This window comes from Amia ocellicauda, chromosome 9 (genome assembly GCF_036373705.1).
Source record: "Amia ocellicauda isolate fAmiCal2 chromosome 9, fAmiCal2.hap1, whole genome shotgun sequence".
NCBI classification, from domain to species: Eukaryota; Metazoa; Chordata; class Actinopteri; order Amiiformes; family Amiidae; genus Amia; species Amia ocellicauda.
Window position 1 is genome coordinate 37,049,270 of NC_089858.1, and position 23,006 is coordinate 37,072,275.

The window sequence follows — 23,006 nt, forward strand, 5'->3', positions numbered from 1 at the left end:
ACATATTTACTGATACTTGCAATTGCTTCATTTGATGTGCCAGTTTACTGTAGTTCAGGTGTGCTGTTCTGTTGTTACCTATAATGTTGTACACATATTTGTGTCCTGCTGTATTGTTTTTGTCTGCTGCTAGGTCTATGTTTTTAGGTGTAGTTTTGTGGTATCTTTCTCTGTGACCGGTTAGGATGTTTCTTGTTGTGTACTGGGTGGTTTGTCTTTTTTTATTTAATACCAATACCCATACCCTACAGGAGACTTTTTTTTTTTGCCTCCTGCCAGGCTGTTATTTTAAATAAGAATTTGTTCTTAATTAACTTGCCTGGTAAAATAAAAAATAAATTCATCGGTGCATCCTGAGAATTTCTGAAACTTTTACCTCTACAAAGTGAGGTCCATGAGGTCTGTGGAGGCTCCATGGATTAATATAATTTATAACCACAAATCCAGGTTTTCCCAGTGATGGGACCCATCCAAAACATTCTCAGAATTGTATCTACTTCAATCCTGTGGTGGTACTCCTGCAGCAGCTGATTCAAAGTTACCAGTATCGCTGCACTGAAGGTGATTTACCTCCTGGTTTTTGAAAATAACTAGTTTTTACTGGAGACTTATGATAAGATATAAATGGGGGGGGGGGGGGGGGGTCATTGGTGCAAAAAGGTTAAGTATCCCTTGTCTAAATCAATTCAGAACCGACAGCGGTCCCATGGTTGTAGATATTGACGATCGTATACAATCTATGAAACCAATTGGACTTTAGCTGTCCAGCTCCAGGAATGCAACTATTAAACCTTGTAATTAAAACTAGCTTCCCCCCACCTCACTCTCTCCACTGTGGCAATAAGTCTAAAAAGGAAACCACGCAAAGCACTGACCTTGGGAGTAAGGCAGGTTTTTCCGATTGTACAGTATTGTAAACCAAAACTGTGTTCACAAGAATGAGAAAGCTTGAGAAAAGACTACATGTCCCTGCCATTGTCCATCTCACCATGGCTTTGGAGAGCCAGAGATACGGACACATACTTTACCGTAGTTGAGAACTCCATCTCGATTAACCGTTCAAGACTTGTATGCAGGAGAAAGACCCACTGAAGTAAAGGAATATGCTAGAGGAGTTCAGAAATTCACTTGCAAAATGGCCACAGGAGTGAAATAAAACCAATACAGGCATATCTTCTGTGACCTGTAAAATGGCCATCACTCCTCCAGCAACCACTTGGAAATGAAACATTGACAATTATTAACAAAATAATAAGATTCATCATCGTTTAGTTTCTTTACAGTTCTTAGATTGCTCTCTTTATTTACATGGTAACCAAAAAAGAAAGCCACCATTAATTCAACTTGACGGCATAGTACAAAAAACTATAAGTCATTTTCAATGTTTTGTTGTTTTTTTAGAAACATAATATCAAAATAACTACAGCAGCTTAATACAAGTGCTTTTGTTGCATTTGCCCTCAAGTCCAATGTGACATCAGATATCAAAGGTAAAGAAAGACGCTGGTTCAGATCCATTATTTTCAATTAAATTAAAATGGTATAATTGAAGACAAAATGAAACATTCCCGGCTCTATTTTTAGGCATGTCATTGTCGTTCCGTCCCCCCACCCCCCTCTTCTTTTTCTCTCTCTGACCATTATTAAATGTCCTTTTCTTTTGATTTCCCCCAAAAATGTTGCCATCTGATATTAAAACTGAAGTGTCCGGTTAAAAAAACAAAAACAAAACCCAAAAACAAAACGGATCAGTATTCGTCCAACGTGTCTGCTCGTGGGAGAGAGAGTCCACGGTCCTTAAGTGCTTGGAGTTTTACTTTCTCCGCCTCCTGTTTAGCTTGCTGTTCAGACCTCTGCTCTTCCAAAATCTCTTCGATGGATACTTGCTGCAGGACTGTGTCACTCTCTTTCTCCAGGTCCTGGGAGTCAAACAAATCAAGTCAGGCTCTTAAAACATTTAAAACATCAAAGAGTGGGAAGAAAAGTCCCACAGATAGTAATTACAGGCCAGATGTGTAAAATAGCTGTCATGCATTTCACCTTTAAACCCACCCACACATTAAAACAGATTACATAATATAATAAATCACCCAAATCTCCTAAGCGAGTGTATGCTTTTGTGGGGAGTTTAGCAGATTTTTTTATTTTTATTTTTTAAAGGGGCACTTTGATTATCTGCAAAGTAGTCTGCAATTTAAATAGTTACCTTACAGAAACTAGCATTACACAATTTGATCTCCAAAGGTTTAGACTTGGCCCCTCTCTCCTCACTTCACCCCCTTAAATCCAGTCTACTGAAGCTTGTGACTTCATACACTTAATTTATCAGTCCAGAACTAGGAGTCATATTACTACACAATTTCTTAGCAGACTTAAAATTGTTATATCATGTTATTTTTTACAATTACCCATTTATACAGCTGGGCATTTACTGGAGCAATCTAGGTAAAGTACCTTGCTCAAGAGTACAACAGCTGTGCCCCCACCCATGACCCTGTGCTCCAGAGTCCAGAGCCCTAACCACTACTGCCCTATTATTAAACTATTATTGCCCTATCATAGCAATACTTCTGTCTTCATTGCCTAAAGTTACCACCACTGCTTTCAAGTTCTGCAAGCAGAGACAACCCACTTACGATTTCCCCAAGCAGAACCACATTCTCCCCTCTCACGATGAATATTCCTCGAGGGATGTCTCCATATTTCTTGCCAACGTGGATGCGCTCAACTGTTTGATGAAGGACTAAATTTGCTGCAAACAAAAAAAAAAAAAAAAAAAGAGATGAAATGATTTATGACAAACTAAAGGTCTGGGTGTTAAGTGCTGGTCTACAGAACACAAACTGAACTATGCTTTGCCAGGCACTGCTAACAACTCTGCCACCAAAAACAGGGTATTTCTAAATAAGCCTGAATAAACCAGGAGAGTGCCCTGCTTCCAGAGGCCCAGAATAAAACCCTGCCTGTGCATCTAATCACAGCAGAGTCCCCCTGAGATCAATTACACTGGAGTTTTACTTCTGTAACCTACACCCGGTCTGAAGTTGGGCAGTCAGAGCAAGATTGAGTTGCTGTTATACTGCACATTATATAATTGCAGCATTTCTCCACTCACAAATACCTTTTACACTTTCGCTTTTCTATATTAGGCATCACAGGCAAATACATCAAATCTGAAATCAAACCAAGGGAGGGTGCAAACAGCAACACAACACTGCATTCACTGATTAGGCCAATATCGGCGGGGGAAATCAATATGTAAAATTGAAGTTTTGACCACTGAAGCTGCGGCACAGACATGCACACTAACTCTTGCAGGTGTACTTACATACCAAACTGATCGATGCTTCTCAGAAACCCAATTAACGTCCTGCCGTCTCGCAAGAGGACTAGATGTTTTTCTGCAAATAGAGAAGACGAAATGAAGCAGCGAAGAGGCGTGCGCATAAGCTTACTGTGGCCATTGGTCTTCATCGCATCCATTAACAACACTGACCAACATATTCTGCTATTCAGCCATTAACCCCATAGGCACGTTTCATCACGCAGGGTGCAAAGCCAGCTCCCCATTTCATAACACACCGCATACGCTCCTACAGTCACTTTTCTTGTCGTCTTGAAACGCTTAGCACAGACGAGTACCATTTTATGTCGTGCAAATAACTTTTCTTTTACGTCCCTCGCGTTTCGATATGGGAGAGAGAGAGAAACACTGCTTCACAACTCAAGTGCTTCACAATGCATTTCGCCTGTTACCCCCACCACCTTGAATCCCATTTTGACTCACTATCAATGTCTTCAATGAGACTCGCTGTCCCCGGCATGTAATTCATGGTCCTGAGTAGCGGTCCACTATGCTATCTGGATGCTGAAATGTTAATTTTAAAGAGCCTTATTTTTCCGTTTCAGCCCATGAATCATTCAAAATGTGTAGCCCTCTCGCAACAGGAAGTGCGGGTCCGAGAAAAGAGCAGCACTTCCGCTTTAATTTAACCCTTTAATTTAACCTTTGTGAACGTGTTGTCACTTTGAGGGAAATAACCTGCCTCGTTGCGTTAGTTTAATTTCTACCCACTGTATTCACTCAGCGCTACAGTACAGTTGGTATGGCCAATAAAGCCGGGATTTAAGTGGCGTATTATGTACTTAATTAATTATTTCAAATCACAGTTTTTCTCGTTTACAACTTTGTGCACATCAAGATAACCTTGGCACGCATTAACCTGGTTGTCCTTGTTTTGAGATGTAAACTGCTTTGATCTGTGCAAGCTATAGATTGAATCCATCATTTACTTTTGAGTGATGAATACGGGTTAGGTAAACTAGGCATGTATGCAGGCACAGATATCACAACTGTAGAAGTAAAACGGACCCCTGTGTTGTACAATACCAAGAGGTGAGCACGTAGTTTAAAGACACTTAATAAGATGTCCATTTCGTGGGATTGTTACAAGTCCCTAATTGTCTCTCGGGACGCTTCACTCGGCTCATTTGTAACGTCCCCTTTAATAACCCCGGCCCACAAAAAGTTATGCACCAGAAGTGACGTCATTCCGCGACCCACCCAAACCCCCCGCTTGTCGTTGATTGGGCAGCTCCCAAGTAAAAGGCGGGATTTATGGTCACATTCTGGAATCGTATTGGCGGAGGATTGCACCACTGACGTAAGCGGAGGGTGCCCTTATGTGACAATCGTCGGCCAGGACGAGGAAAGCCGAGCTGCCGAATCTTAAAGGGGCAGTAGTTATCGTCCAACCGCCCCCCCCCCCCACCACCCCGTCCCTGTTTTATATGGTGCTTTTTTATTTTTAAACGTGCAGCTACGACTGTGGAGCGGAAAGAAGGTGTTTCGCAGCACAGCCAGGGATGTCAAGTTTGAAAAGCCCAGGAGCAATGGCGTACGAGTCGGTGGGTAGCGACAGAGCTGCGGTCAATGGTGGAGAGAACCCAGTGCAATCCAATCCGAAAGGAAGCTGGCCTCCTTATAGCAGCTACTCGGGAAATAACGAGGGGTCCGCCGCGATGGTGCCCGGGAGCGGGCGAGACGTGCCCAGAGACTCGAGTTGCGATCGCCAGTTCAGAGACCGTGCACACAATACCGGGGAGCTAACCGATGCACTGACTCGATCCGAGTTCATTATGCAGTGCATGTCTGAAGATCAGTGCTGATTGCCAATGCACTTAGATTAAGACACTACATGTCCTCGTTTTGACGGTGTTTCGGATATAAGCAGCTGCTTATCTTCAGAAGTAACTGTACGTTTGAACCAGAAGCACGTTTCATTTGAATAGATGCATTAGATTTGAATAATGAATGCGCAGTGTGCATATAGGTGTGTATATATATATATATATTTAGTCTCCGGAGTATTTTTTTGTTTGGTCCTAGGTTCATGATTGTATTTTGAACAATGCAAACAGTTGTCTCAAAACGACAGAAATCAGATCGTGTCCCAGGCAGGAAGCACTGGTTTTCAATCTGGGAAACTTTGCGCTGTACACAGATGATCAGCTGATTGAGTTGTCAAGGAGCTTGTGGTTAAATACAAAAAATAAAACTTTGAAATGGTTAAACTGTAGGAACGCAATACGCTTTGGTCAGTAGATTAGGGGATACTGTTGCTATTAAAATATTTAAAGATGCACAGAATTAAACAGAAATCTGTTGGCATACGAAACGCTAGTTATTATATTGTTATAGTATTGCAGTTAATGCTGTGTGTTGGCGCTTGTAGTTATTATGCACACTGTGTAACTGTTGCTTACGATTCCAGCAAAAATAATACTTCTAACCATCAACACTGAAACGCATTGGAGAGAAAATGGGTAATACAGTAATGCTAGGATATGATTTTGATCTTTTCAGTGTGTACAATACAATGAATAACCAGCTTTGAACAAGTTTGAAAATCTCAATTGATTTGGGGATTTCCCCTAGCCTGGAATACATGGGGAATCTTCTTTGTGTTGCCAGTGCAGTGTTCACAGACCATACAAAAGACAAGAAACTGAATTAACGAGGAACACAAAGTGGATCAGATCCTCTCAGACCCACCCTTTAAGCTGTGCAAAATCTAACAATAGAAAGACACTGACAGTGGAAAACAAGTATGTTTACATGGCAACTTTTTGTGGTGTGGTAGCAAGTGACAACATGCTGGCCAAAGCAGCAATGTAAATTACAGAGCATTGAACTGTCCCCTCCCAACTGCAGGGTGGCGAGAGGAGTTTGGGAGGGACTGGTTTTACTGGGACATAAAGCTTTGTCAGTGTAACAATTGCAGTATCCTGTTTTTTGCTCCCCACAGGAAGCAGTACCTTACCCTGGATATCCTTCCAACTTCTGGTATCCACCCTCCCATTCGGCCAGTCCATATTCCAATGCATATCCGGCAGGGTCAGAGGTCAACGGGCATGCAGCCTATAACCCGCAGGTATGGTACAGAGTTAAAACCTCTCATCCTGCACAGGGCCTGTCCTGGAATCTCAATGGTCCCCAACTCTCCCCTCTAGAGACCAATACATTTTAACAACCTCCGCAGCAATCATTAGTGAGGCTCGCCAGGGTGTCTGCCTGTGTTGAAGGTCATTTTGAGTTTTGCGAACAACCCTGCTAAGGAAACGGGCAGTTGAGGGCTGGAGGCCCAAAGTTGTTTGGCTTGTGTTTGTGGGCTGGAGCAGAACCAACACAGATGTAGAAGCATCTTGTCTTGGGATGCCTGAATAAGCACACTCTGTGACTAAATGAGCACAAGAATGGCACCCTGGAACCGTCCCCCGGCCCTTCGAATACACTAAATCCCTTCTTGCAAAGCAATGATTTTGTTCCACAAGGCTTGTATAATCGATTAACTTCAAACTGGCAGCATCGCCCTTTACCGTAGGCATAGGGTGTAGAAAACACAGGAACCTTTTGTCCTAAGTATTGTAAGTAGGTCTAAAGTAGACAAGAATACTGTAAGAATGATTCCAGGAGTGACAAGCAGTGGTTGGGAGTAACTGTTCAATTGTGCTGTAAATATGAGGAATTAAAAAACCCTTCATTGCCATATGCAGTTCAGAAGTGATGTTTGTTTGTCCATCTCTTCTCAGGCACTTCTCCCAGGTCTCCTTTGCCTGCCCTGTCGAAAGTGTGTTGGTATATAGTTTTCTCGCTCACTCTTGGGTTCCATTTGCTTCACAGGCGATCCCCGGCTACCCTAACGGAGTCTACAGCCCGGCACAATACCCCAGTCCCCTCCATCCCACGAACCCCTTCTACTGCGGTGACGCCCCCCCAGGACAGCCCCCCTACCCATCCCAGGGCTGCCCCGAACCCCGGACCACAGGACCGGGGGGACACCCGGTCCACCATCCCCGGTACCCCGTCCAACACTGCCAGGGGGTAGGCCACTGTTGTTTGTTTTCCTTTGCTCTGGACAAGGCTCGTCTGCAGTGCGTAGTGTGTCATGGTGAAACGCCAGCAATTAAATTGTGTTCCAGCCTGCCAATGATCAACCACCTACAGCTGTTGTTCTTGTTGTTCTTGTTCCTTTTATTTATCTGGGTGACTCAAGAAGGAACTTAATAAGCTGCTGTGTGCAAAGATAATGCATTGTGGAGTGGCTAGGAAGGAGAGTGTGTAATACAGTGTAATAAATGCATTCTAGGGTCCTGGATACCCAACTGGACCCTATCATCACTACGGGGACGGAGTTCATCCTATGCCCCAGAACCATGCATATCCCACCCAGCCTGGACTGCACTCGAGGCCCCCAGCGGAGGCCTGGTCGCACACTGGGGGCTACGGGCCGCCACCACCTCCGCCCCAGCAGCAGCAGTGGCCGCAAGGACCCCAACCTCCGCCGAGCCACTACGGGAACCCCTTCCTCTCCCCACAGCCCCCATCCTGGCCTGGTCCCGGCCCGACCGCGCCACAGTATGACCCGCAGGTACCTGCTGTCGAGCAGTGTAGCTTGCCAAGCCCTGACTTGCAAAGCTGAGCTGGGGTGTGGTTGGTTACTTTGGTTTCTAAAGCTTTGAGGAACCCGGTGCCATCCTCTTGTGTGCATAGCTTCTTATGTTGAGGAGACGCACAAGGGAATGTGGTAGCTGGAGATTTGATCTGGTGTTCTGGAGGGCATCAGGGAGAAAAGTTGAGAATGTAACCCAGTCTAGTTGTGCTCAAAGGTTCAAGCATAGCTCATGTTTCTGTAATTTCTCTGTTTCTTTTCTTCTTGGTTTACAAACAGGACCCTCAGTATGCAGGCTACCCCCACCCAAAACGGCCTCCTCAGCCCACTGGACCTAAACCCCGGCCGCCGCATCCCAGCCCAGGACAGGCCGGGGAGTACAGCGCGCCCCCTCAGCTGTACGTGAAGACCGGGAAGGCCCAGGACCCCACACCCTCTCAGGGGGAGCCACCGCCGCTGCCACAGGGACCCACCGGCCCCCCGCTGAGTGACAACCCCAGCCTGGCGCACGTGCAGCAGGTGCTGGCCCGGGTGGAGCTGCTGCAGGAGGACGTGGATGTGTTTGTGGGCTACAAAACGGACAAGAGCTACCGCTATCTGGAGGAGCTGCTCACCAAGGAGCTGCTGGAACTCGACTCCGTGGAAACCAAGGGGCAGGAGGCCGTGCGGCAGGCCAGGAAAGAGGCCGTGCAGAAGGTCCAGGGCATTCTCGACCGGCTGGAGAGGAAAGCTTTCTGAACGCGTGCAGACGCATCTTCCCCACACTCACCCCTAGCACTGCCACAGTGACCCACTTCTCCAATAAACCCCCACTTGTTCCCAGCCCACTCCCACCCACACTGCAGTTCGGTAGGAAGGGGCGCCCCTCTCTTATTTGAGGTTTCCCCAAACACCACCGTAGCGGTCATGTATTATTTTCACTTATTATTATTATTTTTGTTTTGTTTGGGTGGCCTACCAGCATTGGCAGAACCTAGAGGAGCTGCTGGAGATTCCTGTTTTGTTTTGGTCCTCATCTGCTCTCCTTTGTTTTGTTTTTTTTCCTTCCCCCCTGCTAAAGCATGTCCTGGCCACTTATTTTCCACCTTTAAAAGCTGCGTTATTCTTTCCACAGTGTCACACTCGTTGATTGATCGCCCCCAATGGAGAGGGTGAGCGCTGATGTGTGTAGCTGTAGCGGTGGGGGTGGGCTGTGAGAGTAGGCCTTCTAAATGCGGACGTTGAGAGAGGGAGGACGACGGGGTATGCTTGTGTTCCAGCAGCTAACAAAGTCAATCCGAGGAATCGACAATCTTGCATCACTTCCTGTGTCTTATTGACACTCCCCACAGAGTAGGTACCCACTCTTCCAATGGGCTATTCTGGCCAAACGTCAGAAACCCATGTCCAATACTTTGATCATTCCTTCAACCAGCCCGGATGTCAATTTACAATTTTTCCTTAATGCAAAGCTTGAAGGAGGGAGGGAGGGAGGGAGGGAGAGAGGAAAAATCTAAACAAAAAACAACCTGCCGATATTTTGAAACTACCAAATGAATATCCCAGAAGAGTGTTTTTTTTATAGACTCCTAGATGCACCAAAGTCATAATTTCTGTGATCGTACTGTTAGAAAAGTATTTTTACATATTTCAATCACCAAGGATGTTGTTTTTATTTTTTTAAACGGGTACCATAATATTGGCAGGTGCTATTTGTTGTCTCCCCACCCCTCCACATGAAATAACTGCATGAGCTTTGCATGGGGGAAACATGTTAAGTGTGACCGATTGTTATGTCTCTTCTCTTTGTACAGTAAGGTCCCTCAGAGTCTCAAGGGACAGCCGCTATGTAAGCCATTGGATTCTTTAATAAAAGATTTCAATTTGTACACAACGATGCGTTATATTTGACACATAGAAGGCAGCAATCGCAAGTACCAGTGTCTCCTGTGAGGGGATTTCCTCTTAACCTAAAGAAACCCAAACAGTCTCCAGTGAGATTTGCTATTATTTATATTTTCAGAATGCTTTACACAACAAGAGAAGCACCATCCGTAGAAATGGAGCCAGTCTGTGATGAATCTTTTGATCTCAAGACAGGCGCTCATTTGGGCTTTATATTTTTTTCAACCACAAGAGGTCGGTGTAGATGGTTTAATTTCGGAGACGAACCACATCAATGCAGAAGGTTGTATGCATTATAGCTTAGACAGTTTGACAATTTGTGTGTCTGTGTGTGTGTGTGTGTGTCTGTGCACGCATGTATTTGTACATGTGTATGTACCAAGTGTGTGGAGGCCTCTTGCTTATAACCCCCTGCTATCCCTATACCAAAAATTGCACTTTGTATTATTATTATTAGGGCGCCAAGCAAAGAAGTAGCTGGACCACCTTTTGTAATTGTTCGGATTATTATTATTATTCCGCCATATATTTCAAATGGCCATAAAATGAAAACTACTGGACAGAAACTCGCCAAACTTGCTATGCTTGGTATATGTCTAGATGATGTTGTCCCTTAACAAATTTGGAGGTCGTATGCCATATTGTTTGGTGCCAATATTGGATTAATGACAATTATTAGACAATATGCAATCATCTTCTTCTCCAAAACCACTAATGGGACAGATTTGAAACTTGATGCAAACCACCTTTGTTATGACCTATATTCACATTTGTTCAAGACAAGTCGATCTGTCACATGGTTTGGAAACCAAATTGGATTGGTCAAAAATATTCAATCTTCTTCTGTGAAACCGTTAGGCGGACTGAAGTGAAATTTTGCACACATGACCTTGGCTTGGTCCTCTATCAGATTTGGTAAAAGCAAGATTCATTAACAACATGTCTACTATGACAAAATCAATTCAAAATGTCTTGTCCATAAAATTAAAAGGACCATGAAATGAATACATCATAATAGAAACTTGCCAAAATTGTGTTGGTAGATACCAATAGCAGGTTGTCCCACAAGAAATTTTGGGGGTCATGCATCACATGGTGTGCTGCCAATATTGGATTAAGTGACAATTATAAGACAATATTCAAACCTCATCTCCTTCTATGTTATGAGCTATATTCAGATTTGTAAATGTAAATTGGTAAAAAAGATTTATAAAACTAAATGTACTTTACAAACTATAGCTAATCTTCATTACATCCTACCACACTGGCTGTATACCTGCTCTTGAGACAGAGCACATGCTCTATCAATCACAGACAATGCCACCACTTGCAGGGACTTTAGCACAGACCACATACTCTGAAACTCAACCATCACACCAAGCTTGCAGAGGGATTCAATCACAGGAACGCTGATACATGCAGGTGTTGACATATATATATATATGTCATATACATATACAGATATGAGAACATCTCTTAGTCTGGCAGGTCATGCCTTTACCCACTGCACCACTGATATTAAGATTTGGATCTATAATAGAGTACATTTATGAAGCGATACATGTTATACATTCACGTGGACCTCAAAAAGAGAGGGCGCTGTACTACCAATACAAATTTATCTAATAGTAATCTATACAAATATTTAAATAGTTAACACTTTTATATTGTCTATGTATTAATTGTAAGAATACAAAATACTTTAGTTAATGTAGTATATTGCAGGGTACACCATATATGTTGTAATATATGTGAATAACATATCACACTCATATAAATGGTGACTCATTTTACAAACTGAAGTTATGCTATAATTACTCCCTTCTCACAGGCATAGGATAGTTTGGTGATACATTACAGAGATATGTTTGGCAGCTTTATAACTTTATTAGTTTCAATATTCATGTACTAGCATTATCTGAAGGCATACTATGAAGCCTGCACCATTTATTGTTGCAGTTAGATCACTGCACTGTTGCATATGAGACCTGGGTTCAAGTCTCATTATCACTGAAACCCTAAAGGATATTAAATATGCCATATGCGTGGCCCCCTACATTGCTGCTTGCAGCTGTATCTATTATTAGATAGCAGACAAAAGACAGTGAATGTCCTGGAATAATGTGAAAATAAAGCTGCAAGTCTTCCTGTAGCTACAAAAAAACGAAAAAGAGAAGTCACATTAGAGTAGCCTATATTAACTGGTTCAACTGGTTGTCAGAAGCCTTATTGTATTTAAGCACAATTCTATATTCCCAGTCCTGCACTATTATTATATAAAAATCCACCCCTGGAACATCCATCACTTATTAATAGATGCCTGTGGGTGCTGTGAGATACACATCACCTGATAGATCTTTAGAATGATTTCAGTCCATTTATTTTTGGTGGGGGCTTATTATATGACGGGGCAGGATGACACGGTTGATATAAACAAACTCATCAAACCGGCCCCAATGCTTAAAATAGCCAGCTCAGCATGAGAGCAAAAACATGGCAGCTTGTAGACTGCTGGAATAAAAAATGGTCCCAGGGCTGACAGACACCGAACTGCAGAGGAGATAAGTGTAACCTGGGGACATTGATTTAATAACATTGCATACCGATGACGCGCAACTGCACTGCATTTCATAGCACTACATAACACCCCCATCTCTCTCTCTCTCCCTCTCTCTCTCTCTCTCTCTCTCTCTCTCTCTCTCTATTCTAAGATACACGAAAGTGTGGCTGTCAGTTGCGTTGGCAGTGGACAGATTGGCTAACTGTAGAAGCCTGTCATTTTTTGGGGGATTTATTACACCATAAACAGGCTTTCCCGCAAACACAAAACGTTTGGACGACGTTGCTGGAAAGTTGTATTAAGGCTGTCTTATAAATAACGTTGCAGCAACGTCACACTGTTAGCTAGGATGACAGCAGCCGTGATTGGGTGTAGAGAAACGGGCATGAAATAACCCCGAGAGAAACAGTAATGTGTGGACGCGGGAGTAAGCAGGTAGGTTATATAATACAATATACACTAACTGCGTTTTGTATTTGGTTATTTCGGTTTAATTGAACCGGGATGCGTGTATTCGTGGCTCGACGTGCAATTTACGCATTGTGACAAGTATAAAAAATATCCAGATGCGGGAAAAGCATCTCGTAAATAAGAGGACCCTCTTAAAGCTGTCTCACTAGGGAGATGTTAAAACGTGTGACCGTAAACAGATCCACGCAATATGGTTTAGTCTTATTTTGTAGCAATTTGTATTAATAATAAATAAACCTAAAACATGTATTGTTGTAATCTGTAATGTACAGTGTTACATTATTAGAAAATATCTGCGACAAACACTTCAATCTGTTGGCTACTTGTTACTTCGTCCTTATGTATTAACCTGATCGCAATTATGTAACCAACTCCTCCTGTAAAAACAACAATCACAAAATTGTAAAACGTGGTGTGCATACACAGTAGCACGTTTGTGTCGTACATAGAAATGTAATAGTAATGAAAGATCACGATAATGCGAAAATAGGCAAAAGCGAGGCAACGGGGGTAGAAGCATGAATGAACAGCTGCAATGAATGGATTTACTAGAAGACATGGATGGATTTTCCAAAAAGTCGTGTTCTCAATATGAAAAGAAAATCCCACTTTCTACAACTAAGAATGAGCTTCCTAGAGACCCAATTCTTAAAACAGTAGTATAGCTTTGTGTTCAATTATGAGGAGGACACTGGTTATTGGTTAATTGATTAATTGGTTGACTTATTTTGACCATTTGATTGTGTGTTTTGTCAGCAGAAAGTAATGTTCCCAGGATCAAGTGTCTCCAATGGCGTTTATGTCAAGATTCTCCCGGAGCAGCTCAAGGTCTCCCAACAGAAAGGACTCGGACCGCAGCTCCCCTGTCCTGTCGGTCTGTGAACTGGAGCGGCTGCTGTACACTGGGAAGATCGCCTGCAACCATGCCGACGAAGTATGGCCCGGACTGTACATTGGCGACCAGTGAGTCCTCACCTCTAGTCTTGTCCCTTTGTCCTGCGCCCCTAATTCCCTGTGTTGAAGTACCAATATAAGCTAGTATTATATCACATGATTACATTGCCAAAGGAGTTATGTGATTAATTATATATGTATAACATGAAAGTAAAAGTATAAAATAAGTAATTGCCTAGGACTGTGAAATTCTCTTTCAGTCTGAGTCTCCTGCAGTGTATGGAAAGTGTGCCTTATTGTTACTATGTATTTAACATGTCAAATACCGATCGAAGACAAGACACTGTACATACTTTAAATCTTGAAAGAGTTCTCTCTTATTTTAGGCAAATAATTCGTTTTGAAGGTAGTAAGATTGGTAGTGTAACTAGCAACCTGAAATATAAGAAAACATTGCCTGAAGCTTTCTTTGTTTTCAATTCATATTTATAAGTCAAGTATCTTATCTCAATGGCAAATACCTATTCTTAAATAATGCTGGAATTGTTTCGAACACATTGGCTTTGAACAGTAGCCACTTCCATAACCGAGGAGGCCTGTCCGGAGTGACTACAGGATTTCTTTATTGGGTTTAAAATAAATATATATATACAGTAAGTGTGATGCCTTATTAACATTTGAAAGCTGCTACGACAGCTGCTAATAACAAAGGGTTTCACAGGGATATAGCCGCTGACCGACGTGAGCTGACGAAGCTGGGGATTACCCACATCCTGAACTGCGCTCACACGAAGTGGCGAGGCGGCGCGGAGCACTACGAGGGCATGAACATCACCTACCATGGCATCGAGGCGCATGACTCGCCCACCTTTGACATGAGCGTCAACTTCTATCCCGCGGCCGAGTTCATCCACAAAGCCCTGAACAGCGGAGGTAAGACCCCCCAGACCTTTAACAACAATTGTGCACAAACGAGGACTAGCAATGCTTCCAACCTGCACTTATCAATTCCTTAGTTGTAGACGGGAGGGAGTTTTTCAGATTTTCCCACTCCCCTTAGGATACAACCTAAAACTGTAATGATGCCGTTTAATATTGATTACATTGTACTTATTGTACTTATTCCAATGTTACAAGCAAACTTGCTCACAGTATTATACTAAGCAACCTAGCAGTATTTTTATATCGGGTGTTGTCAAACATTGCAAAGCCAGTAGGGCTGCCTCTGATATCTTACAGGGCCTCAGTGTGGCTGTGAATATAGTGTGCACAATAGGACAATGTTTTATTACATTTTGTATCCTTTCCCACAAATGTGAAACTAAATAAATACATTAATTATACCAGAAACAGACACACTACGCTTTTAGAAGTAGAAGTCCTTCTATTGCTTCTTTATACACGTCATATCCCTATCTGACATAAAAAAAACTTGAATCAGGAGATAGCAGCCTTGTAGCGCCCTCTACTGGTACATTATATGAAAGCGAAAGTAAGAATAATGCTATGATAGGGCGGTGGTTCCCAACCCTGGTCCTGTGGGAGCCCCTACCCTGCTGGGTTTTGTTCCAGCCGAGCTCTCAATTACTTAATTGAACCTTAATTGAAGTAATTTTATTACATTTGACTCTTTAAATTGTCTAATTGATAAAAAGTTGGTTCCTCAATAAGATAATAAGTTCCCTATACAATTTTATACTTAAAAAACCCTCCTGTTTCAAATAATTGAAAGGGTCTGATTTAGGAAATTGTTACTTCAATTAAAGGTTCAATTAAGTAACTGAGAGCTTGGATGGAACACAAACCAGCAGGGTAGGGGCTCCTCCAGGACCAGGGTTGAGAACCACTGGTATCGGGCATGCGTTTCAGGTGACCAGGGAGTAAGGTCCAGACTAGGAGACTACAGTATAGATCTGAGACACAGTTATTTTTTCTTATTATTATTGGAAATAATTATTATTTTGTTGGTCACACAAAAACATACCTGCAGCTCTCAAGATTATAATTTAAAATACAGAAATGGATATCAGTCCACATCACCACCCATTCAGTCAGTGGCTTCAGGATTGGGGTTAGTTCTGTTTTTTTCACATTCCAATTCCGTTTGTAATTCCATTTTCAGTTCAACTCCTATTCCAGCAGGGCCTGTTATGTCAAGGGCCAAAAGGAATTGGAATTGGAATGCGGAATGGGTCTGAAAAGGGGAAATTGGAATTGAAACAGTGGAATTGACCCCAACCCTGGGCGCCTGGATCGAACACACGTGATGGAGTGTGCAGTGCGGGGTGTGCCCATTGGCTTGCGTTGTATCTCCCGCCTGCAGGGAAAATTCTGGTCCACTGCGCGGTGGGAGTCAGTCGTTCTGCCACCCTGGTGCTGGCCTACCTCATGATCCGCCAGAACATGACCCTGGTGGAGGCCATCAAGACTGTGAAGGACCACCGTGGCATCATCCCCAACCGCGGCTTCCTCCGGCAACTCAACGGGCTGGACGGCATCCTCAGAGACAGCCGCAAGACCTGAGAGGAGGCCGTAGTACAGGCTAAAGAATACTATCTTGAGAAAATCTTGACCTGCTCTCTCTCTCTCTCTCTCTCTCTCTCTCTCTCTCTCTCTCTCTCTCCCTCCTTATTTATTTTGCTTTGCTTTTGAAAGAAATGCATTTATAATAAGCAGTCAGGTCTTTGTAGCCTAGCTAGGATCTGGAGCATCCTTAACATTTCAAAGGTGCTTTACGAGTCAATGTTTTGGTCCCCAACCCTGGTGTCAGAGGACCACGGTGTCTGCTGTATTTATTTTCAGCCGAGCTCTCAATTGTTTTCAGCTCTTAAACAGATGGAGGTTGTGCAATAGCTCAGAGTGGAAAGCAGGAGACACAGGGACTCCTCTGAGACCACGGTTGGGAACCATGACTCTGGAAAATGTTCCTACTGTTGTTGCTCAGATCTATTTTTATTTTCATTCGCAAATGATTCTGATTACTGATCCGCCACTGCCAAGAGCTCGTGTCAATACTGACGAGATTAAGAGGATAACTTGCCGTGCATAAGTTGCTCCTCATTCCATCAGAAAAGAGGAAAGAGCTGTCAAATTGCCTGGATTGTTGTCGACGCTCCTGTGCTTACATTTGTACATCTCAGCTTCGTAACAAGGTGTGGACTCAATCTAAGGTATAGCCACCATCACTTAACGGGGAGCAGGGACCTCGTCCTCAAATACTGAAAACATCCAACAGCATTCCTGAGATTTCAGTTTCCCAAGACGCCCCTGTTGCCCCACTACCAGCCTTGATTGGCATATCAGAGATTGAACCCTCTCTGTTACAGTTTTAAAGACATTTTTCCTTATATAGAACTATGACTATAAAAAAATGCAGAGATGACCAGGAGGGAAGTTTTTGATAAGCGAAAAAACAATTCATACAAATTAAAGCAACGAACGTAGAGCAAAATATCCAGTTTTCCTAAAACATACCTCAAGTACCTTGCCATTTTCTGGCCAGATCTGAGTTTCCTTATTTATTTTTCTATTTTATCTACTTCTCTTCTTAAAATCTCCAAGATATTGAGATAATATTTTGTAGCGCAGAGCTGTGGCCAGGAGAGAGGCCGCTCTTTTCCAATGTAGCAACTTTGTAGATAGACGATTAGCCTTAGGAGTTACATAGTAACCAGTGATTGTACCTTGTTGTCCAGTCCAATGTAGAAGTCTTTTCTTTTTGTGGTGTAGGCAGAGTCTGATCCAGCCTTGCAGGTGGGAGAGAATTGGCAACGAATTAAACTGGCTAGTACCCAGATAGGCAGCACACGTCGAAAAAAGACCAGTTGATTATGTGTGGTGCTGCAGTTCAGTTGGCATGTGTTTTCATTTACGTTCCTGTTGACTGAGTTAAATGGGAGCTCGGGAGTAGTTCAGAAAATGTTGCCCTCTTTCTCTTAACTTGTTGAAAGTCCCGGCTCCCAGGACAGAAATTAAGTGACTCTTCAAGTATTAAAAATGATTTGAATTTCATCCAAGGAGACAGTATTTTCCCTGCCATAGTCCAGTGTAGTAAACAAAACTATCGTCCTGTACAGTGTCTTTGTATTGTAGTTGGTTACGTTCTTTCTATTACACAAACCCACTGTTATATAAATGAATGTTTCTTCTAACTTCCCCAGGGAATTTTCCCGTGAGGCACCAATTGGGATAGATTGATCCGGGCACGTGTGATTTGAAACGGTGGCATCAGATTTAAAAATAAATAAATAAATCTGCCTTGGTTAATGCCAAGACTGTGCAATATTGTGCAAGAGATATGTAAAAGTGCAGATTGGCACTTTTCCGAATGATCGGGGAAAATTGTGCTCTGTGGGTGTCGCTGGATTTTCTGTTTTTTGAAATCCAGTTTGAAAAGCAGTTTGGTCAGGGAATTTCATTAGCTTGTGGAATGAGGAAACCGAAGGCTACCTTTCGCAGTCGAAATCAGTGTGTCTCTTGTCAATCCTGTCTCAAATCCGTGCATTTTTTTCTGCTGGATCTTAGAAAACAACGACTTTAAAATGTCTTATTTTTTTACATTAAACCCATCTCTATCCTGCATTTAAAGAGATGTATTTTGGTTTAAAATGTGGATTTAGAGTTTTAGAACATTTAGTGGGTTTGGAGTTGAAAGTTTGGAGCTGGTTCTTTTTGTAGCATTAACACTGCCTTTCCTACAAGTCCACAATGAACCACTATCCGTGCATCTTGGAAGCATCTAAAACCTCTTACGCATAAACTGCCAGTACATGTACTGTCTCTCTATGGCTTTGCAGAATCTGTTCCCAGAATTCTCTCCACAGCTGAAATACACTGGCATTTGTGGTGACTCCAGAGGGTTAAATGGTGTATTTTTGCATTCACTTTTTTATATTGTTATTTAGTTTTTATACCTGGTCACTGCCAACACTGTGAAAAACACACTGACACAGGGGGATGTTATTTTTCAAGGCAGGGTCTGCGTTTCTAGTGGTCAAAGCAGAGCTGGCTATTTCAGTCAAAGGGGTGTGTTTCTGTCAATGCCTTCGCCACACTTCCTCTGAAGAGCGAGCTGTTAGTCTTTCCACTTGACTGGCTACCGAGAGGAGGAGTGAACCTTGATCCCAGTGAAGGGCCTTGCAAAATAACTGACAGACGTTTTGTGGGTCGGAAAGCTGTCTGTGAATCAGAAGATTACTAATTTAGTTTGTAAATCGCAGCCTGCAGTATTAACATAAGAATAATTCTAACCAGTTATTTTCCCTCTCTGCCTTTTACTACAGTTTTCCTCTAAGTAGACTGATTTACCTTACCTTTTCACTGTGCTTGACTGTGCTAAACTAGGTTAAGACAGTGATATACCTATACCAGAATAAGCATATGATGTAGATTATGCTAAATTAGGCACCACAGAGTCTAGTGTAGGACAGTAAGCAAAATCAAAGAGGCAAACTGTGGGAAAAGGATTATATCTGACGAAAGAGGCATCATAAAGACCATGTGCTTTTCTTATATGAACTATAAATAGATGATAGGGTGGTTCTTTAAGATTGTGGGTCTAATGCCTTCAAAGCACCTTGTGATTTTACAAGAAAACAAATCCGTATAGTATTGTGAGTTAATGGAGACATTCATCTTACAAATTATGAGAGTGGGAGGAAACTGAAAAAAATAAGATCACAGACAGTGACTGGAAAGTCAACAAACAGGTTGCTGTGTTCTTGTGAAAGCTTACAGATATAGGATCCGGAACATACGTGCAAAGCTATTCAATCACTCTAGAATTAAATAAAAGAGGTCTCATTCATTTAAAGAAGTATTAATCCAGCAGGATCGTAGTCATTTATTGTATTTTTATTTTTTTAATTGTGTGTACAAATGAGACTGGTGCAGATTTAAAATGGCTGCCTGGATTTGATGTTTACCACGTATTTACAGGTGTCTGTGTACCCGTATATACAGTGTACAGGGTGTTGATTAGGTCACAGGGTGGAGTTGGAGGTTATGAAAAAGCTTACTTACTTACTTACTATCCAAGCTATCCACTGCGGGGGAGCGTACAACACCATTACCGTGCAGTTGTATCACTTACATGCAGTATTGTATGGCAGGCCATTTAGATATCATTAATCACTAATATGATTATGGATATCAACAATTCTGTTTTTGAAATTAGAAATACATTTGTTGATAACAGCAATTGTCACATTTTATATCAAGAAATACAATTGCTGATATTAAAAATACAATTTTTGCAATTGTTGATAAAAGCAATTCTGTTTTTAATATCAAAAAATATATTTCTGATATCAACAATGTGAGACAATTATTGATACCAATTTGATGATTAAATGTTAAAATGGCTTGCCATAATATTGAGGTATTTATCACTGAGTATCTGAGGAAGAAAAAGAGCTGCAGTAACACGCGTGAAGATAATGTGAATTCAGACTTCAGTAATGGAACCATCATTTCTAGCACAAAAGAAGACTCCCTTGAAAAAAGCACCCCATCTTTGGCCCTGACTACCACCCTGTGACTCTACTGCTTGTGTGTGTCTTTTGAAAGTAGATGTGTTTCAGTGTTTCCTGGCTATTGTTAGTAAACTTCTGTGCCATTTCAGTTTTCAGTTTCATTACAGTTTTAACTCTGGAGAACATTCTTACTTTAATTTTTTTTGGAAAAAATAAGAAAAGAACCTTTAATATGAATACTTGAATTATTTATATTGATCATGGTATCCTTTTTATACCATCCCAGCCTGGGGAAACAGAGGTTTGGAGTTCATATGCCTTAACTACATTCATGTACTTGTTGGTTTTAAGTATAACTCCCTTGTTCTAACTGGGTTCTTTGTTACCTGTGGTAATTGTTTCTTGGTTGCTTTTTTCCTGATGCTTTTTATAAACCTGTGTACTGTAGAAACTGTATATGGAATAAACCTGTAGAATCAGCTGAGACTGGCGTGCTTTGTTTTGAGGATTGTCATGTGTGGTTTCAATCATGTTGCTTCAGAATGCGGAACATTCATAAGAAATCACTCTAAACTTACAATCCTGGGTTTTCCTTTCAAAGGCCTCAGCAGTTTTTGGTTGCTGTTGCTTCAATTTCCCCTTTTCTCACAAAATCTTCTTTATTCATCAATTTGATTTTATTAATATACAAAACAGAATGCTTGTTTTTTTCTTTCTTTACAGGTTTTATATATCCGAACACATTAAGCAGTACAAAAAAAACAAACAGTTCCCCTTTACGCTCACTAAAATAAATTTAATATTTTTATTTTGCTTATCACAAATTAAAACATTTTCTTGCATATTACAATTAATTACTATGATTTACTTTTCATTACTGCATATTGACTTGGATTTACTTGTTCTATCATGATTTTGCGTAAACCAAGTGGATAACTTTAATTTCTTATCAGCTGTTATTATTTTTATTTCTTGGCAGACGCCCTTATCCAGGGTGACTTACAACATAAGTCCAATACAGTGAGGGAAAAAAGTATTTGATCCCCTGCTGATTTTGTACATTTGCCCACTGACAAAGAAATGATCAGTCTATAATTTTAATGGTAGGTGTATTTTAACAGTGAGAGACAGAATAACAACAAACAAATCCAGAAAAACGCAATTCAAAAAAGTTATAAATTGATTTGCATGTTAATGAGGGAAATAAGTATTTGATCCCCTATCAATCAGCAAGATTTCTGGCTCCCAGGTGTCTTTTATACAGGTAATGAGCTGAGATTAGGAGCACTCTCTTAAAGGGAGTGCTCCTAATCTCAGCTCGTTACCTGTATAAAAGACACCTGTCCACAGAAGCAATCAATCAATCAGATTCCAAACTCTCCACCATGGCCAAGACCAAAGAGCTGTCCAAGGATGTCAGGGACAAGATTGTAGACCTACACAAGGCTGAAATGGGCTACAAGACCATCGCCAAGCAGCTTGGTGAGAAGGTGACAACAGTTGGTGCGATTATTCGCAAATGGAAGAAACACAAAATAACTGTCAGTCTCCCTCGGTCTGGGGCTCCATGCAAGATCTCACCTCGTGGAGTTTCAATGATCATGAGAACGGTGAGGAATCAGCCCAGAACTACACGGGAGGATCTTGTTAATGATCTCAAGGCAGCTGGGACCATAGTCACCAAGAAAACAATTGGTAACACACTACACCGTGAAGGACTGAAATCCTGCAGCGCCCGCAAGGTCCCCCTGCTCAAGAAAGCACATGTACAGGCCCGTCTGAAGTTTGCCAACATCTGAATGATTCAGAGAACTGGGTGAAATTGTTGTGGTCAGATGAGACCAAAATCAAGCTCTTTGGCATCAACTCAACTCGCCGTGTTTGGAGGAGGAGGAATGACCCCAAGAACACCATCCCCACCGTCAAACATGGAGGTGGAAACATTATGCTTTGGGGGTGTTTTTCTGCTAAGGGGACAGGACAACTGCACCGCATCAAAGGGACAATGGACGGGGCCATGTAGCATCAAATCTTGGGTGAGAACCTCCTTCCCTCAGCCAGGGCATTGAAAATGGGTCGTGGTGGGGATTCCAGCAAGACAATGACCCAAAACACACAGCCAAGGCAACAAAGGAGTGGCTCAAGAAGAAGCACATTAAGGTCCTGGAGTGGCCTAGCCAGTCTCCAGACCTTAATCCCATAGAAAATCTGTGGAGGGAGCTGAAGGTTCGAGTTGCCAAACGTCAGCCTTGAAACCTTAATGACTTGGAGAGGATCTGCAAAGAGGAGTGGGACAAAATCCCTCCTGAGATGTGTGCAAACCTGGTGGCCAACTACAAGAAACGTCTGACCTCTGTGATTGCCAACAAGGGTTTTGCCACCAAGTACTAAGTCGAAGGGGTCAAAAACTTATTTTCCTCATTAACATGCAAATCAATTTATAACTTTTTTGAAATGCGTTTTTCTGGATTTTATTGTTGTTATTCTGTCTCTCACTGTTAAAATACACCCACCATTAAAATTATAGACTGATCATTTCTTTGTCTGTGGGCAAACATACAAAATCAGCAGGGGATCAAATACTTTTTTCCCTCACTGTACAAAGTGCAAGAATACAGTTCAGTAGGCATCAAACATTACAAATTCAAATTTACATTATACAAAGAAATTCAAAGTATAATACATTTTACAACTTCAAATTTATACAGGTAAGTACAGTAAGTGAGGTCATACATCCTGGATGGTGAAAGCTAAGTGCTGTCAAGATGTAGG

At 42.0% G+C, this 23,006-nt stretch overlaps 3 protein-coding genes across 4 annotated transcripts; 2 read left to right on the top strand and 1 right to left on the bottom strand.

The window, feature by feature from the left end:
• Positions 1-1,267: 1,267 nt before the first annotated feature.
• Positions 1,268-3,976, bottom strand: lsm1 (LSM1, U6 small nuclear RNA associated). The gene is made up of 4 exons (XM_066714372.1): positions 3,788-3,976; positions 3,333-3,401; positions 2,637-2,752; positions 1,268-1,919 (listed from the first exon to the last, which is right to left on the bottom strand). Exons 1-4 carry the CDS (start codon positions 3,831-3,833, stop codon positions 1,749-1,751), a joined length of 402 nt encoding a protein of 133 aa, XP_066570469.1. The 5' UTR covers positions 3,834-3,976; the 3' UTR covers positions 1,268-1,748.
• A 716-nt stretch (positions 3,977-4,692) lies between these two features.
• Positions 4,693-9,825, top strand: bag4 (BCL2 associated athanogene 4). Its single transcript, XM_066714373.1, has 5 exons — positions 4,693-4,908; positions 6,309-6,434; positions 7,184-7,384; positions 7,650-7,931; positions 8,232-9,825. Exons 1-5 carry the CDS (start codon positions 4,867-4,869, stop codon positions 8,688-8,690), a joined length of 1,110 nt encoding a protein of 369 aa, XP_066570470.1. The 5' UTR covers positions 4,693-4,866; the 3' UTR covers positions 8,691-9,825.
• A 2,428-nt stretch (positions 9,826-12,253) lies between these two features.
• dusp26 (dual specificity phosphatase 26) lies at positions 12,254-20,713 on the top strand. 2 transcript variants are annotated; one of them, XM_066714374.1, is made up of 4 exons: positions 12,254-12,831; positions 13,624-13,830; positions 14,483-14,694; positions 16,085-20,713. In XM_066714374.1, exons 2-4 carry the CDS (start codon positions 13,658-13,660, stop codon positions 16,282-16,284), a joined length of 585 nt encoding a protein of 194 aa, XP_066570471.1. In that variant the 5' UTR covers positions 12,254-12,831; positions 13,624-13,657; the 3' UTR covers positions 16,285-20,713. The 2 variants fall into 2 exon arrangements, with proteins under 2 accessions (XP_066570471.1, XP_066570472.1); XM_066714375.1 differs by having other exon boundaries at positions 13,627-13,830.
• Positions 20,714-23,006: the final 2,293 nt, after the last annotated feature.

What these genes read in the sequence shown, in the direction of transcription:
- lsm1 (XM_066714372.1), bottom strand. Translation starts at nt 3,833, where the DNA reads ATGAATTACATGCCGGGGACAGCGAGTCTCATTGAAGACATTGATA. An exon ending in TCTCATTGAAGACATTGATA is followed by an intron (nt 3,402 to 3,787) that starts GTGAGTCAAAAT and finishes CTCTATTTGCAG; the next exon opens with AAAAACATCTAGTCCTCTTG. An exon ending in GAGAAGCATCGATCAGTTTG is followed by an intron (nt 2,753 to 3,332) that starts GTATGTAAGTAC and finishes TTTTGTTTGCAG; the next exon opens with CAAATTTAGTCCTTCATCAA.
- bag4 (XM_066714373.1), top strand. Translation starts at nt 4,867, where the DNA reads ATGTCAAGTTTGAAAAGCCCAGGAGCAATGGCGTACGAGTCG. An exon ending in GAGCAATGGCGTACGAGTCG is followed by an intron (nt 4,909 to 6,308) that starts GTGGGTAGCGAC and finishes TGCTCCCCACAG; the next exon opens with GAAGCAGTACCTTACCCTGG. An exon ending in CCGTCCAACACTGCCAGGGG is followed by an intron (nt 7,385 to 7,649) that starts GTAGGCCACTGT and finishes AATGCATTCTAG; the next exon opens with GGTCCTGGATACCCAACTGG.
- dusp26 (XM_066714374.1), top strand. Translation starts at nt 13,658, where the DNA reads ATGGCGTTTATGTCAAGATTCTCCCGGAGCAGCTCAAGGTCTCCCAAC. An exon ending in GGACTGTACATTGGCGACCA is followed by an intron (nt 13,831 to 14,482) that starts GTGAGTCCTCAC and finishes AGGGTTTCACAG; the next exon opens with GGATATAGCCGCTGACCGAC. An exon ending in CAAAGCCCTGAACAGCGGAG is followed by an intron (nt 14,695 to 16,084) that starts GTAAGACCCCCC and finishes TCCCGCCTGCAG; the next exon opens with GGAAAATTCTGGTCCACTGC.